The 18005-nt window shown below is 41.4% G+C and overlaps 2 protein-coding genes and 1 long non-coding RNA gene across 5 annotated transcripts; all 3 read left to right on the plus strand.

Annotated features, from left to right (window-relative positions):
- Nucleotides 1-2040: 2040 nt before the first annotated feature.
- Nucleotides 2041-5601, plus strand: LOC309704071. Its single transcript, XR_014276142.1, has 2 exons — nucleotides 2041-2286; nucleotides 4918-5601. It is a non-coding gene; the product is annotated as an uncharacterized lncRNA (long non-coding RNA).
- A 4635-nt stretch (nucleotides 5602-10236) lies between these two features.
- On the plus strand, nucleotides 10237-12708 carry LOC309704159 (uncharacterized protein). 2 transcript variants are annotated; one of them, XM_082529166.1, is made up of 4 exons: nucleotides 10237-10344; nucleotides 11652-11768; nucleotides 11925-12214; nucleotides 12324-12708. In XM_082529166.1, the coding sequence occupies exons 1-4, from the start codon at nucleotides 10297-10299 to the stop codon at nucleotides 12508-12510; spliced, it is 642 nt and encodes a 213-aa protein (XP_082385292.1). In that variant the 5' UTR covers nucleotides 10237-10296; the 3' UTR covers nucleotides 12511-12708. The 2 variants fall into 2 exon arrangements, with proteins under 2 accessions (XP_082385292.1, XP_082385293.1); XM_082529167.1 differs by lacking the exon at nucleotides 11652-11768.
- A 281-nt stretch (nucleotides 12709-12989) lies between these two features.
- wbp11 (WW domain binding protein 11) lies at nucleotides 12990-17948 on the plus strand. Of its 2 annotated transcripts, none has more exons than XM_082529163.1 (12): nucleotides 12990-13162; nucleotides 13691-13777; nucleotides 13888-13919; nucleotides 14027-14120; nucleotides 14381-14577; nucleotides 14887-15020; nucleotides 15130-15287; nucleotides 15383-15616; nucleotides 15748-15873; nucleotides 15979-16260; nucleotides 16411-16596; nucleotides 16690-17948. In XM_082529163.1, exons 2-12 carry the CDS (start codon nucleotides 13714-13716, stop codon nucleotides 17376-17378), a joined length of 2196 nt encoding a protein of 731 aa, XP_082385289.1. In that variant the 5' UTR covers nucleotides 12990-13162; nucleotides 13691-13713; the 3' UTR covers nucleotides 17379-17948. The 2 variants fall into 2 exon arrangements, with proteins under 2 accessions (XP_082385289.1, XP_082385290.1); XM_082529164.1 differs by lacking the exon at nucleotides 12990-13162 and adding an exon at nucleotides 13182-13285.
- Nucleotides 17949-18005: the final 57 nt, after the last annotated feature.

An 18005-nucleotide genomic window follows, 5' to 3' on the forward strand; every position in this document is an offset into this window, starting at 1 on the left:
ACATATAGCCTTCAGAAACCCCACCAGTTCCCTCACCTGTGCCCTACTACCCTCCAACACACTCTTCAGATTAAATTCCCCAATTCCCCGCTCCTTCAATCTATTCTGCAGAACTGACCTCTCCATATCATAACCCTTGCACCGCAGTATTACATGCTCTACTGTCTCCACCTCCTCCTGGCACACTCCGCAATGCCCCGTCCCATGTTCTCCTATCATCTGTAGTGTTTTATTTAATGCACAATGTCCCAGTCTAAGCCTGGTAATGACTACCTCATCTCTCCTATTACCCCTATACAACCTACTCACTGCCACCTCCTTCTTAAGATGATACAATTGCCTGCCCGTACTCCCTGAATCCCACCGCTTCTGCCACTCCTGAACAACCTGCCTCCAAACAACACCTTTCGCTTCAGATCCACTGCTTGTAATTTCCATCTCAGTCCTATTTTTAGTCAACGCTCTTTTCGCCAACCTATCCACCTTTTCATTTCCACTGATCCCTACATGAGCTGGCACCCAAAGAAAGTGAATATTGCCACCACAACATCTTATTCTGCTGACAGTCTCCAGAATAGCATACAGCATGCCCTGCCTTGTCTTCGAACAAAATGATTGTAGACTTGAAAGAACAGCTGCCGAGTCAGAACACACTACCACCTGCCTGATTTTCGAACACTCTACCCATTTCAATGCTACCAAAATTGCTACCATTTCAACCGTGTATACTGCCAGTCCATCCGAAGTGCGTCTGTGTATTCCAATATATTTTGACGGAACTGTCCAAACCCTGTACTTGCAGTAACTGGACTTTTAGCACCATCCGTGAACACATGAATACACTCAGGGTATTCAGTCAAGCTGTGAAAATGAAATGCTGAAACAAGATCGACTCTGCCTTTCAATGTTCTCTTCAGATCCAGCAAGTACCAGTCCACAGGAGGGGTCTCCAATAACCATGGGGGAACCACAGAGAACACTACTGCAGGACATATTTTAAGTTCATACACCTGACACTCCTTAGCCCACTGATTCCCCACCTTTCCAAAATGAGCCTTCTGACTTCTTCCATACTCCCAGCATTCCAAAAGTACCTCCTTTGTGGGATGTGCGTCACCATGACCACCAAGATGAACCCAGTAATTCACCGACACTTGCTTCCTCCTAAGATTTAGGGGCATTTCTCCCATCTCCACCTGTAGGGCACCGACTGGAGACGTCTTAAAAGCTCCACAGCATACTCTAAGGGCTTCCAATTGCAGAACATCCAAACGTCTCAACACAGAAGGAGCTGCTGAACCATATGCCACACACCCATAATCAAAGACCGACCTAATTAATGCCTGGTAAAGTCTTTTCAAAGCAGAAGAGCTCGCTCCCCAACCCCTCCCAGCTACACACCTCATAACATTAATAACTTTGTTGCATTTGGTTTCAATCCGATCAATATGCTCCCACCATGTCAGTCTCGAATCAAACACAACACCTAAGTACTTAAAAGAGCTCACTTTCCCAATTACCTTGTCATACAGTGTCAATGTCAAAGTCTCACTCACTTTTCTTTTGGTAAAGAACATCACTTTTGTTTTTTCCACCGAAAACCTGAATCCCCAGTCAAATCCCCACTCAACCACCATATTCACAGCCTCCTGAACCTTGCCCACTAGGTGCTCAATATTTCTTCCTTTTTTCCATAACACACCATCATCAGCGAACAAAGACCTCCCAATTCCCTCAGGAACATCAGAAAAAACATCATTGATCATTATAACAAAAAGCAGGGGACTAATCGCACTTCCCTGTGGCGTTCCATTCTCAACCATGCACTGACTAGAAATTGTAGACCCAATTTGCACTTGGATCTTCCTACCAGATAAAAAGTCTTGGACCCAATTGAATGTCCTGCCACCAATACCCAACTTATGCAACTTGATTAAAAGCCCATCCCTCCACAACATATCATATGCCTTTTCTATGTCAAAAAACACTACCAAAACAGACTCTTTATTGGCCTGCGCTTTCCTAATGTAGAGAGTTGAGAATAGCTCTCTAGTAAAATCTGGTATCAGAAATAAACTGGGGAAAACAGCCCCCCCCCAAAGGTTTTTGTTGTGATTGTATTTTTGTACCTGTCATTTAAAATGCTATCCTACATCCAGCCGCTAGAGGGCGCATTACGCGCAGTGGTATCGAGTAGCGTTTTGGGGCACAGAGGAAGAATAAACCTTCCTGTTGTGAAACTGACATCAACTCAACCTGTGTCCCTTTTTCTATTCTTTATCACAGGTTAGTAAATGCATTTAAATGAATGTATACTGCAGACCTTACAAACGGACGATGTTGTTTATGTGGGTAATGAGCGCAACTCGCTAAAGAAATGGATTCGTTCTGAGTTGTGTCTGAATTGTGGGTTAAGGCTGCAGGCTAAATGATGCTAATGCTAGCGGACTTGGCTAATGTGGAATACTGAGTGTGTGTGTGGGGGAGCTAATCTGACCTGTGAGAGACTTCTGGACTGTGAACTATTAATGTATTATGCACTCTGATAAATGGGTTTTATACTATGTTTTATTCTTCTGGTTGATGTTGTGGTTTAATACAAAGACATTTATAAAGTGTTATAAGGAAACTGTTTGATCAATGCTGACTGCATAGTAGTAGTGAACGCTGTTAAAGGAGCATTGCACTCTATATAGTTGTAGGTTGTATAAGAACAGTGAATATTAGGGGTGCAACGATACACAAAATTCACGGTTCGGTTCGATACTTTGGTGTCACGGTTCAATATTTTTTCGATACAAAAAAATGTTCATGCCTTTTTAATTTGTCATTTATTAAAATTATAAATATATATTTTAACTCAAAAGTACAGTTTTTAAATTTAACCCTAACCCTTGTGCGTGTTTTTTATTTTGACAGCGAATGCGCACCTGCGGACCACTTATGTGCAGCCCTGGTTATTTAGCTCGTCATATTGCAGCCACAGAAATTATTTTGTCCATGAAACCATAAAGCTGCACTTTCTTTTTGCCTTATAGTCTGATTTGTCATAACTTCTCCGTTTTGTGGTAAGCTTTTCTTTGGCTGTCACTTCTTCACCCTGACCTGTCTTATTTGGCTCAGCAGAACTAAAATATATATCCTGCCGCTTTTACACACGCACTCACATAAGCTCAGCGATTCTCTGCGCGATCAACCTCTCACATGTTTAAGCTTGCTGCGGGAGATTTCACTTGTCATGTTTGCATAGTAAGCTAACGATTGATAAGACGATGTCAGAGGAATTGGTGCACAAATTATCATCACTCACAGATCAGTGCTGTCGCTCTCTATACACAGTTCGCACGATTGCAAAGTGAAAGCAAAAAAACAAGCGCAAATTCAAACGCGATTTCAATATGTCACATATTGACAGTGGCTCACCGATGCCAATGACATAATTACCCAGCTACATTTCTGAAAGAATGCAAAAGCATTGACATATATTTTTCCTTCCTACAATAGCCCGACGGGCAGGGAAGAGATAGATTTTGGTAGCCCGACTGAAAAAATCGCTAGCCCCGGGACGTCGGGCTAGCGATATTGCGAGCCCTGTATCTGATTGAGGAATCACTCATCTTTGGAAAAGAGAGTTTATTACAGAGAAATGTCTCTTTCCAAAATAAAAGCTATACTATCCGCTTCTTCTGGGCTATATTCTCAGCAGCATATTAAACAGCTGTCTAAATGACTCGGCTAAAGTTAGTAGCATGCTTGCTTGTTTTTGTCTGCTTCCACTTGTCTTTGCACTAGGATGATGTCGGCGTAAATGTGCAGTCATATTCGTTTTGTTCCCACTAGTGCTTTCAGGTTAATCTCGTTGAAATGACCTTAACGCCACAACACGGCAAATCTCCGTTAACGAGCTACCGCCGATCGCCCCGTGCATGGGGCTAGACGGCCAACACGTTAACGAGCTAACTGCGCTAACGCACTAGTTCCCACCAATGTAATTGAGCATTGCATGGCACATCCAACATACTGTTTTACTTTAGTCCATGACTCGCTTACCTTCAGGGTCATACGTCACATGAAAACCAAAATAATTCCAAACGCCAGATCTAAATGAGGGTGGCGGAGGTCCATGTTGCAAGGAGAGCTTAACTTCTGTCTCGCTAGCTTGCCCTGCGCTCTTCCTTCTGATGATGCTGTCTGTGTTGAGCGCTCAGTGGATCTGCGCTCGACAGTGCAGCCTAGGCGGAGTAGTCAAACGCAGATTCACTGAGCGCTCCACACAGACAGCATCGTCAGAAGGAAAGTTGATAAAATAAATTACAAATGTTGTATTGTTCGATACATATGCGTACCGAACCGAAAGCACTGTATCGAACGGTTCAATATCGATACGAATATCGTTGCACCCCTAGTGAATATGTTTGTTTTATGTCAAAGACATTATTTTCTTGTAAAGAGTAAAATAGCTATATTTTAAAAAACAGAAGTTACATTGTCAGTACAGTGGAAATACATTTCACATAAATAATTTAGTGCTGAACAAGAATTAAAATGTTTAAAAATGAGTTAATTTTATGATGTTTGTAATGTAGTTAAAAATGAAGTACAGAGTACACTATTGTGTTTTGTTTATCTTTGTAAAACAAATGTGTTTATTGTGATACATTGTGGATCTGATATTATCAATGGATTTAAGCAACATTTTGTTTATGTTTTGTCAAAGTTGTATTGAGAGATTTATACAGTCTCTAGCTCAGGGAACTGTGGCCATGTATGGTAAACCGGACTGAAGCATAAGGCCATTTCTTTGCAGTTAGTATGGTGATATCTGAAGCTGTTCTAAGCTGTTGTGAAGAATAAACCTTCCTGTTGTGAAACTGACATCAGCTCAACGTGTGTCCCTTTTTCTATTCTTTATCACAGCACCACACATTGTTGAACAGGAAACCAGTTGCCCCTCTGGTCATCATCTTAGGGAGGCAACACAAGCAACGTGCCGTTATCGATCACATCCATCCCACTAAAAAGCTGAGGATCTGCAGTTTCTGCTACAAGAATATTAATGAAGAGAAGTTTCGCGACAGGGGAGACAGCGCCGGGAAAATCAGCTCAGAGGAGGAAGAGTTTTGTCCTTCTGGTGAGGAAAATGAGAAAGTGGAGGAAGGAGAGATAGGGATCTATTCTCCCAGCAACTGGCTGGACACCAAAAACGGGACTTGGGAACGACTGAGCATTTATGATTACCCAAAGTCAATACCATCACAGTAGCCAATAAACTGCAACAAAGACACTTTTGAATGGATTCAGATTACACAAAGTTGATTTTCTTACATGAAGTTACATAAATGTAAAGATAAATGTGACGACATATTATTTGTTTGTGTCTATTTGTGTTTTAATCTTAGGCTGTACACGCAACAATTTGCACTGTAAATAACAAATCAGGAGTGAGTCGAAAAAATCATTTTAAAAAGACAAGAATATATCATCTTTGTACATATTCAGTGCCATTAACCATGCTAGTTAAATGAATAATGCTCCATCTGCCTGTCACTTTGCTGCTGGAACAGCTGAATTTCACAATAAAGGATATTTCTATTCCAAAAAGCACTGTCTTCTCCCTGTGCATGTGACTCTGAATGCATGTTTCTTTGTTTGAATGCATGTAAAGTATTTGCATCCAGTATCTGCTCTTTTGCTGCTCCTTAACCTCAACAATAAAGTGCAGATAATCAATTTGTGAGAGATGTTATTACAACACTGAAATCTCATCATTTAGTAATAAGTCCTCTGTTTAGCCCTCAGAGTCTTATTGGAGCATATTACAGTGTTTTCTTGTACTTCTGTGACTTTTTGGGGTTTTTATTGTGCAAGTCATGGTCAGTGAAGTAACCGTATATAGTTCCTCACCCACTTAGGGTATACATTTTTCCAATAAGCATGTATATAAAAACCATTCGGGAAAACACACAGAACCTTTACAGCACCATTGATTTATCATCATTTTTCTTCTCACTGGCATTTTTCATAAATATAACATACAAACATACATATCAAACTGTAGCACGTCCTAGTGTTACAGTACTTGATGACGCTGCTCTAATAATGCGGTAATAACAGAATGTGGCTAAACATTCACACTTCTTTTCAAAGATTTAAGTTCATTCTAGTTAACTCTCTGAATCGAGCACATCCTAATACAGTAGACAGCTCCAAAACAAAAGCGAGTACATTTTTGAGTCAGTCAGCCAGTTTTGAAAGAACAGTAAATCGACTGAAAGCAAAATACTGATGTAGAAATTGTAACTATGTAACAAGAAGTAGACAAATTGCCTTCTAACTAGTGGTGGTTTCGTCAGAAATTTACTGACGTTACTTTACTGACTGCTTATTTTCAAAAGTAGTTAGTTACTCAGTTACTTAGTTACTTTTTAAAAACATGATACAATTCAATTCAATTCAATTTTATTTATATAGCGCCAAATCACAACAAAAGTCGCCTCAAGGCGCTTCATAGATACAGAGAAAAACCCAACAATCATATGACCCCCTATGAGCAAGCACTTTGGCGACAGTGGGAAAGAAAAACTCCCTTTTAACAGGAAGAAACCTCCGGCAGAACCAGGCTCAGGGAGGGGCGGCCATCTGCTGCGACCGGTTGGGGTGAGAGAAGGAAGACAGGATAAAGACATGCTGTGGAAGAGAGACAGAGGTTAATAACAGATATGATTCAATGCAGAGAGGTCTATTAATACATAGTGAGTGAGAAAGGTGACTGGAAAGGAAAAACTCAATGCATCATGGGAATCCCCCGGCAGCCTACATCTATTGCAGCATAACAAAGGGAGGATTCAGGGTCACCTGGTCCAGCCCTAACTATATGCTTTAGAAAAAAGGAAAGTTTTAAGCCTAATCTTAAAAGTAGAGATAGTGTCTGTCTCCCGAATCCAAACTGGAAGCTGGTTACACAACCTGAATAGGCAATAAAGCAATAGACCTTTCAGCCCAATTCTACTTTTTCTGCATAATCCATCATACAAAATGTAATCAAATAAAAAAGTCTCTTTTCAAAACTTGTTTTATTAGTTTTAATCTTTTAACTTTGTGCACATTGCATCAAGCAAAAATTAAATTATATGCAACAGTCTTTGACAATTAAACCTATTTTCTGCATATTCCAGAATATAAAATAAGATATATTTTTTTCTGTTTACACTCACTCTTTCAAATAGATGCAAGTAAAACACTCCCTTACTTTACTCATTACTTGAAAAAAGTAATCGGATTACAATGATACATTACTTGTAACGTGTTACTGCCCATCTCTGATGATGACAAGTGTGTGAGTAGCTAAGGCCAAAAACACCCAGTTTCCTGAATTCTTGAAGAACGCTGAAGTTTGAAATACTTCAGGCTGATCGAGCTGATGCAGTGATCTCACTGCATTATCTGCCACATAACCTGATCTTTGCTGATTGACTGGAAGAAATTCACCTGGTTCTACGAAATCACAGTGAGTCATAACGAGGTCAATGTTGATGTCCATTTAAGTTACCAAAAATGGCTCCTTGTGCAGTGAAGGGTTTATTAGACTGAGAGGCAAACTGCTTCTCGCTCAGTCGTGTGGAATGGTTTCCACAGAACCCATTTAATATCAGCACTAGTACTGATATACTGGTCAACACAGAGCATGAAGTACAAATAAATACTTGTTGGTTTAAGAAAAAATACATGAATCCCTTTTGAGAAGTTTAATAGAAGTACAGCCACAAAGACTAGAACACCTAGTGTTCAAAAGTAAAATTACCACATTGTCGGGATGCTTGGGGCTTCCCATGCTTTAATTACAATATGATCAGACACATAGAGCTATTTGTCTGTTTGTATATCTGTCAGCGAATTTCCTGAAAGTGGGTGAAGAGGTGGAGCATGAGGAAATGAAGATCTTGGTACAGATTCAGACTGCTTATTTGAAATATGAAAAATATGCCACTGGCTTTGGCAGATGATGTGCTGCTTTAACTGTTGAAAGCATATCCCCTAACCTGTCAGTATCTTGGATATATGGCCTGTCTGTCTGTCTGCGAGCCAACAATGATTAAATGATAAATGGTAAATGGACTGATTCTTATATAGCGCTTTTCTACTCAAAGCGCTCTGTCATGTCATAACATGTCATAGTTTCAGGTTTCTGCAGTGTATTTGTTCTGTTTGATCCTTGTTACATTGGCTGTGTTTATGGTTTTTCCAGCCTCCGGCCTGAACGTTTGTCTTCATGTGTTAGTTTTTCATGTTTTTGTCATTTCCTGTTTTAGTCTGTAGGTTCGGTTTTTTTCTGTCTTTTTCAAGCCTTTTTCCTGCTTTTGTTCCTCTCATTTTTGACTGAAAGCCCCATCGTCATTACTCTCACCTGTGTTTCATCGTATAATTAGGCCCGCCAATTTAATGCAGTTTCCTTGTATTAAAATATCTCTGGGATTAAATGTTAAGTTAAAGGTAGTAACTTTCTTTAAGCTGACAGAAAGAGTCTGACCCCTTTGAGATCAGGTGCGCTGTATGTGACCCACAGTGTAGTATAAGTTTGACATCCCTGGTTTAGATCCAGTTTGTAGTCTGGATGGGAGGAGTCATTTATGGTGTTGTGAGCCTTCTTCGAGCTGTTATTCCAGGGTATGTTGAGAGTGGAGGAGAGCTGGGCATACAAGATGCCCAGCTCTCTGTGATGTGGACTCATAGAAGCTTAAAGATAGCACTAACAGCTGATTGTTGTACATGTAGGACCAAAGAAATTTCACAAACTAACAAACTAACTTGTTGCAACTGTTGCATCCTATCACACTATCACACTCAAATTCAGTGAGCTCTTAAGAACAACCCGTTCATTCACAAACAATATGTTATAAAGGCAGACTGCATGGCTTGGTACTACATTTTACACACCTATGGCCACAGGACTGAAAACATCTAAATTCAAAGATTTAAAGAGTTTGGCCTAATACTTTCTAACTAAATGGTGACACCGTCACATCTTCTGTAAACATCCAGCTCTTTCTTAGAATGAAGAGCAACCTGTTTATAACCACATGGTACAAGGAAATGTTGCCTCTTTTATACACTTACCGAAATCCACATTGCACATTCCAGTCATTGTTTCTCTCTTGTTATGTAATGCCATTCGATTTTTTTGTTTTTGTTTTTTAAACCATCTGGGTTCATGTTGCTTAAGCAAAAGTTATTTTAGTGATACAACAACAAAGCAGATACTGTATGCCATAAACAGTATAGAGTGAGAATGCATGTCAATGTTATTTAAAAAACACTACAAAAGGGTATGAATGTGTGTGTGAATGGGTGAATGAGGCATGTTTCATAAAGTGCTCTGAGTGTGCAAGTGGAGCAGAAAAGTGCTGTATAAAAACAGACATTTATGTATTATTATGTATTATATAATTGTCCCTTTTTGTTTTATTTAAAATCTTCTTTCAGATGTAACTGTTTTCTGTTTTCAAGACCGCAACAAAACGAATGTCAAAAACTGACCACAGGGCGATATATCAAACTAAAACGTCTTAAATCCATTTCTGAGGCTGGGACAGAGGGTGCGTTGCATGTGGATTCATGAGCATGAGCCAGTAAAAATGTCACCACAGACTAAGGCACTGCAAACTGACAGAGCATAACAGAGATTTTTATACAGACACCTTTTGGAAAGAAGTTATTACTGCAACAGATCTCTCTAGCGATTGACTTTGGAGCTGTACATAGCTGGTTCCACGGTAAAAGGGTGACACCTATTGGTGAAAGTGGGTAGTGCAGCGGGTTCAGTACAGTGAGTAGAAAGAGAGAATTTGCTACTCTCCGGGCCATTTATAAAATAAGCACAACTTATGAAATCCAGTAGTTTTCAAATACAATGAGCTGCTGTGATATGCTGTGGCAAATAAAACCACTTTTGCTCTGTTTTGACGTATTTTCGTATGATCATTACGCACCACTTTGATGGAGTAATTATGTGGATGCCTAAATATTAAAAAAAGCCGCCATAACTGAGGTTGAACTGAGGGAAAAACTCACTAAAAACAATTATTACAGTGATTTTTAACAGTAGGTACAAAAATGCGTGATTTAAAATGACAGGTTGCGTGGTTGCTATGCGTCTCCAGGTTCTATTTGCATTGCATCTTTTGGTATAGTTCAGACAGATTTCACTCGGCGTGTTGTGCAAAGCTACAAGGGATTTCTGCAAAAGTAAGACAACTTTCTGCTCAAGACTTCTTGCAGCCTTACAAGTGTCCAACTCCCATGTCACGGAGGAAAGCGACCCAGCAACCATCATCCATCATGGAAAATGTGAGATTTTATGACCGTTTTCAATAAGTTTTGAATATTTACTCGACGGCCAGAAAGAGTTCACTTTGCAACAGGGCAACATGAAAATATAGACGACATAAATGTGGATAAAAAGCATTAAAAACGTGCCTGTGCACGTGGGAGTTATACCTGCATGTTAGACTGTTGCACTGTAGCTGTAAACGGGTAAACTGTGCATAAAGTCATTTAAACTAGTATGTTACCTATAATAACGTTTTCTTTTGCGTGTATTAAATGATCTTGTGGCAGACATGTCACCAAAGATTGCAGCTGGGATAAAAATGTTCAGTTTTTGCTAATAAGTAGAGTATCTTACATCTCGAATTAACTCAAGTGCATAATGATCACCAGGCCTGTTTCTAGCTTTTTTTGGGGGGGGCGGGGGGGGCTGTGCATGTTCCTGATTGGGGGCCTTTATTTTGTATTTAAAACTAAAATCAGGGAATAAAACAAGTAAACACTGAGACTTTATTCACTGTAGAAAAGCTAATCCCCAAAATGTTTATTTACAAATATGCAAGCCATGTTCTGCAGCATCATCTGAATTTTCAAATGTACACACACTGTCACATGTTTACAGGAGCCACATGTAACTGTGATCATCTTTAAAATCCTCAAAGCTTCTGCTTTTGGGCTTTTTAAACTAAAGTTTTAATCTCCTTCTTCATTGTGGCTTATGCTACAATTATTCACCTGACAAGACAGTCACCTCTGGGTAGAGGTCCCTCATTACACCACAGCCAATGATGATCTTGAACTCATTACCCCCCACACACAAGGCAGGGCTCTCCTATTATTGCAGCTTGCTTTTCTTTATATCCTACATGTCATTTTAAACCATATAAGTGCCACACGTGACCAAGCTTAGCCAGTTACAAAGGTATTTTGTGCATCTGCATTGTTCAAAAACGGCAATAAGCAGCAATGATTATAACAGAAATTAGAGTTTAATACAACATGGACTTTGGTGTTTGTTTAGCTTATGCAAATTATTATTTGACATGTCATTTCGGGGTATGCAGCAGTGAAGCTCTAACACGACGAGCCCATAAGTTGACACGTCTTTTATTACACTGACCTTGATGCATTGTCCTGGTTTTAGTTCTTATGATTTTATGTGAACATGTTGGATATTTTTTGTCGTTACAATCACTGTGGACAAGTTATTCAACCATGCGAGTGGTTTAAGTAGTTTATGGACATATGAAAGGGTTTGTTATTTTTTAAATATTTCATGAACTACTAACTGATGTCTGCATTACTGTCATTTTTGTGTATACCTGCAGCTTACTGTGCCTCACCTCAAAGACCATAATTATTGTAAGAGAAACACTGCATGCCAGGCCCGTGATGCAATGAAACCCAGAGCCAGCAGGAAACAACCGTGCTGCAGCAAGGACCAGGTTGGATGTGTAAAATTTCAGGAACAGAATCATTTGAGGGTTTTGAAGTTTGGACTTCATTGTGGTTCATCAAATTTAGATTTTTGTCTTGTTTGAAAAAAATGAGGTCGCTATTAACTACTGACATTCCCTTGTGTGCTTCTGACCTTTCCCCAGGTTGTTAATTCAACCCAGAGGCCCCGGCGCCGTGACAGAACAGTCAGTCAGCCCCGGAAAAGGAAGCGAAGCCCAGCATCCAGTTCTTCCCGACCTCCAAAGACCTCAGTGCCTCCCTCTGCAATCTCCCATGATGACCTGCCAGTGTCAAAAAAATTGCCCCCCAGACCCGAGCCATGCAGTACCAACCACCAGCCAACCAGCTCCAGTGACAGCACTTTAAAAATCTACAACTTCTCAGTGGAAGATTATCAGCGAGTCTACCATGAGGTGGTAGATAGCATGCTGACGTACGTTTGTCTCCAAATGTCCTGTCACTTTTTAAAATCACCAGCTCTAAAATGGTTACAGTATGGTTTTTGACCACATGCATCATTTTGATTGAATTTCTTCTTGCAGGTCCAAGTATGGCCGCAAACGTCCCTACAGTTTAGAGCTGGGGAGAAGTATTAAACAAAAGCTGTGGGAGAGACTGAATCGTCCTATGGTGGAGACATCAACCAGCGAGGACGGACTTGAAGAAATTGACATTGTGTATGGGCAAAAAGTCAAAATCCCACAATATGATTTTGACATTTCGAGTTAGCCAAATCCTCAACATCCACCGAGCAAAAGAGCAAAGGAGAGGTGAATGTAGAGCAGCAGGAGCACTGCTACAAAACATATAACATATAACCCATTTTTAAACTCTGTTTACTGCAGCCTATTTAACAATATAAGCAACTATATAAAAACATAAAAAGAGATCTAGACATAAAAAAAACACGCAAAAAGTGATTGGCATACGATCACTTTTTGGCACATCAGTGCAGCGAGGTTGTAATTGCTGCTTGTAACCATCAGGGGGCAGTATCGCTAGATTGCAGTCTTGGAACCTGTAACGAGAATCACCCTTCATTATCATTAGAGTTACATTGCGCCACACAATATGAATATGATAAAGTCCTAGTATATGTACAAATGCTATGAAGTGAAGTTTTAAATAATACCGTTCGCCCAGTTAGTTTTATTTTTCTTTCACTGCTCGCTTGTTTTGATGACGTCAAAATCGCCTTTCCGCTTTCATTCGCGGCAGTAAACATGGCGGACAGTTAGCGAAGCCACGGTGTGATATTCAATCCTGGGGGGTTTGGATTTCTCTTTCAGGACGTACGCAAAACGTGTTGCATTGCTTTTGCCACACGGAGGTGTGCGTGTGTGTAGGGCGTTGTGCCCTGTGAGTTTTTACTGAACAAAAGGTACAGTGAATTTTTCCCTCCTGTGCTGCTTTCGTTGCTAACGCGGGCCTAGCTATAAGTGCAAGCTAACGTTAGCCGCTAACCTGCCAGGCAAATGCTTTTGACCGGCATGATTTAACATATGTATGTATGTGTTACAAATGTTTGATTGGCTCTGTGGTGTTTATCAGCTCATTCAATAGTTTAATTGTGCAAAGAGCTTAGATAGTTTGACTCGTGCGTTGATTGTCAACTTTCTTATCTTATTTGCTAATAATAGCTAACAGTAAAATTCTTTAAGGCGTGTATTGTAGATAGTTTGGTTAAACTGCCTTGATATCGAAGTTAGAATTAACAAAAAGGAGGCTGCAATTTGTCAAAAATGAATTCAAACATTGTTTAAAGTCTCAGTGATTCATAAATATGAGCTAAAAGTGTTATTTTTAGGTTGTGACAAAATCCGACTTATTCTTGAACGTACCACAAAATAACAACGTAAGGTTTCCTTTACAAGTCACTTCTCTTCTGTTTTGCTGTATTACATGGCAGCGTGAAGGAGACCTACCGTCACAATGGGGCGACGTTCAACCTCCTCCACCAAGAGTGGGAAGTTTATGAATCCCACCGACCAGGCCAGTAAGTGCTGATAACAAACTGGCGCTAATTCAATCATGAATTGATCTGCTGGATATTGCTCAGTTGCTGATTAGATATAAAAATGGTCATTTCTTCCCCCCCTTCTACAGGAAAGGAGGCCAGAAAAAGGGAGTTAAAAAAGGTTAGAACCATTCACTTAAAAAAAAAAAGATATTTCTAAATATGCAATACAGGATAACAATACTGTGATAATATGATGGTAACATCGTTTTCATTTGGAAATATTAGAACAAGAAGCAGAGGATGATGGTGAGAGCAGCAGTCCTGAAGATGAAGGATCCCAGACAGATCATCAGAGACATGGAGAAGCTGGATGAGATGGGTGAGATGACAGGGCAGAGTTTATGCAATTTAGATGTTAGAGATATATTTAGTTGTAACTATTTAGTTGTATGTTTGCCACTTGTAGAGGACCTGAGCTTGTGGAACACATGTATCAGTAGATTAATGCTATATATAATTAGTGTGTGTATTTAAGTATTTCAGGCCTTTAGGTAACAGCAGAAAATCACAGTCAAAATCTGAATTCTACAATTAATTTGCTGCTTTTCTAATGAAAATAATTACTTTGTTTCTGAACAGAGTTCAACCCAGTTCAGCAGCCGTTGCTGAATGAGAAGGTGTTGCGGGACAAGAGGAAGAAGTTGCGTGAGACATTTGAGCGCATTGTTCGTCTGTACGAAAGAGAGAATCCTGAAACCTACAAAGAGCTACGCAAACTTGAACTGGACTATGAGACTAAAAGAGGGCAGCTGTCTCTTTATTTTGACTCAGTCAAGGTGTGTTGGAAACTACATGACAGTTTTGGGGGGCGGGGTTCCTCAGTTTATAATAATTCTTGCATAAATTGATGCAGGAATGAGAGGTATATTGTATGCACATTGTTCCACAGGCTTGTGTACGCCTTGTTGGGCTGCAAAAAAATCTTAAAAGTCAGGATTATGAATATTTTCGGGCAGACACCAAAACCCATTACTCGTCTTTTATTTGTCTTGAGCTTGATTGCTTCAGATGTGTGCTCCATTACCTTATTTATCCTTTGTTGTGCTCTCTGTTTACTCTGTTGTGTGATATTTCCTCTTTTTCAGAATGCAGAGTTGGTGGAGGTTGACAGTATCCCTCTACCAGACATGCCTCATGCCCCATCCAGTATCCACATCCAGGACATCCCACTACCAGGGGCTCAGCCTCCCTCCATATTGAAGAAGAGCTCCACTTTTGGGTAAGACTCATTCTATGAGTAGTAAAAGTTTCAGCAGTTAAACTCCGTATGTGACATTTTAGAATTTTAATGGGCAGTTGAGTTAATTCTGTTTTTATGCATGTCTTAGTAAAGGACCATCGTCCTCCGGACCAGCATTGGCAACAGTGCCAGGTGTCCCACGCTTACCTCCAGGGAAGAAGCCCCCTGGGCCTCCACCTGGCCCCCCACCTCCTCAGGTCCTGGCACTGTATGGACCTGCTCGACGCGGTTACGGCACAGATGCAGGTGAGATACAGCCAGTTTCCCTCTGATAATCAAATGATTTTTTTCCACCTATAATTTAACATTTCTTCTTGTTACACTATTTCTCCTTTGAACAGAGCCTTCCATTCCTGGATTTGAAAAGGACTCTGCAATGGATTTGGGGAGAGATCGGGACAGCGGGAGTGAGAGCGACAGAGATCAGGACGATATTGATGACGACAGCGACTCTGAAGACATCAGTGAAGAAGAGAGAGATGAAGGGGGAGATGGTGAACAGAGAATGCGCTTGGACAGGCAGGACGATGAGAGAGAACGAGAAGAAGATAGAGACAGAAGTGAAAGACATGGTGGTGAGTGTTTCTGACTGCTTCAACACATTTAAGCCTCAACTCACGTCTTTGTTGCCTTTATTTATCTCTTGATCTTATAACTGTTTGTATTCTGTTGTATTCCTGAATTTGTTATTATTTAACTACTGCAGGTCGTAGCGTACGTTTCGCAGATATGCCTGCAGAGGCACCCCGTGAAGGAAAAAGGAAGAAGAAGAGGGTTGTGAAGAAGACCAAGGCCATTACACCTCTGCAAGCCATGATGTTAAGGATGGCAGGTACTGTTAGTGCTAAGCACTTACTAAGCTAGTGCTCCTCACAGTGTCTTTTCTTTGTATGATGATATGCTATGCCATTTTTATTTGTTCATTTTTTGTCTTCAGGTCAGTCAGTTCCTGACGAGGAGGAAGAAGAAGAGGTAGAGGAAGAATACACAGATGAATCAGACAGCTCTGACATCGAGGACAGAGGCCCTCCAGGGGACAACCAGTCCCATCTCATGGCCAATCAGCGACTACCCCCTCCAGCTGGGACCACGGGACAGCAAGGGCCTCCACACATGCAAGGGCCACCGATGACAGGACCTCCACCACTTGGTCCACCTCCGGCACCACCAATGAGGCCTCCTGGTCCACCATCTGGCCCACCTCCTGGCCCCCCACCAGGTTCGCATTCTGATTAGCTAAAAGATTGATTGCTTCAACTCTGAAGTCATACTAGAATAATTTCCTGTGCCTGTTCTGTGGGGGTCTTCTACTTCTCTAAGTGTGAGTGCTCTGCATCGTTTTTTCAAAGAGATCTTCTGTTATCTTCAGGTGCTCCTCCGTTCTTGAGGCCTCCTGGCATGCCTGCAGGAATGAGGGCTCCAATGCCTCGGCTTCTGCCTCCTGGGCCTCCACCAGGTCGACCACCTGGTCCTCCACCAGGCCCCCCTCCTGGCCTTCCACCAGGCCCTCCACCACGTGGTCCACCTCCCAGATTACCACCCCCAGCACCACCAGGTAGGCACGTGTGTGGAGGCAATCTAAAGATATAAAATAGTGAGAACTTCTGTTGAATGCATTTCTCATTTATGTTTTTTTTTCTCCTTGTAGGTATCCCGCCTCCTCCCCCAAGAGCTGGAGGGCCTCCGCGTCCTCTTGCACCACCTCTGTCTCTCTTCCCTCCACCTCTCAATTCCAATGTGCTGAGTGCTCCTCCAAACATTGTTCAGCGACAAAAAGGCTCAGGATCCAGCCAGGACGGTTTACAGACCAACCTGCAACCCCCTGCCATGCCCATGCGACCTGGTGTCATGCAGATGCCCCCTCCGCCTGGGACAGCTGCTGCCTCCACAGGCACCAATCCGGGCAGCAATCCCCCCAGCCATCACCACCCTCCCACCATCGAAAAACGCGCAAACATCACCTCTGTCGCAGCTGCAGGAGGCAACCTGGCAGCAGGTGCCGGTGCAGGCGGGGCTACCATCTCTGCCAAACCTCAAATTATCAATCCCAAGGCAGAGGTGACCCGCTTTGTGCCCACAGCGCTGAGGGTGCGTAGGGACAAGGTTGGAACAATGCCAGGAGCAGCACCTGGGCCCATGGAGAAAGCAGGGGGTTCTGTTGGAGGAAGGAGGGGAGATGAAGGTGTGGGAGGAGGCCAGTGGCAGAAACAGCACACGGCAACAGCTCCTATGGGCGTGGCCAATCCATCACAGATGGGTGCTGTGTCTCAGCCCAACATGAAGACTAAAGACCAGGTGTATGAAGCCTTTATGAGGGAGATGGAGGGACTCCTCTAAGACTCGGGAGCGTACTGCCGATAATGATGATCAGTGTGGCAAGCTGAACAACAGCAGTGTGTTTGTTTTGTGTTTTCTGTGCAGAGTTATAGAGGTAGCCGTCTTCAAACTTTCAGCTAGAATCAGTTTGTCTGTCACCTACCAGTGAAAGGCCACTACACCCTCAGCTTTGTTCTCTACAGGCTCATATTCATTTGATCTGGGTTAGATTTTTGTTGCATCAACAAGAATGTGCATTTCAAAAAGAGTAAGAAATCTGTTTATTTTACTGGGTAACTTGCATAGTCAATTCAAGAGAAGAACACTATGCTCTGCACAGAAGTGCTTTTTCACATCCAGCATATTGTTTTGTTTTTTTTGTCTTGTTTTTTAACTCTGAAATTGTTTTTCTTCCAACCACCTGTTTGCAACTTGACCTTAGAAGCAATCTTGTATTACTTTTTTCTGTTTTTTTTATTGCAGATCTCCTAACATAAAAATAGTTATAGAATGTTTTCCAACCACTGACAACAGTAAAAGTGTAAAACTGTTTGATCTTCAGCCAAATAAAAACTCAAAAAACTGGTTTAATCTTGTTTCAGTGTGAATCAATCCGCGACAGAAATTCCCATGTCGTATTTTTAGCCA

This window comes from Aulonocara stuartgranti, assembly GCF_965226115.1.
Source record: "Aulonocara stuartgranti genome assembly, chromosome: 4".
NCBI lineage: Eukaryota > Metazoa > Chordata > Actinopteri > Cichliformes > Cichlidae > Aulonocara > Aulonocara stuartgranti.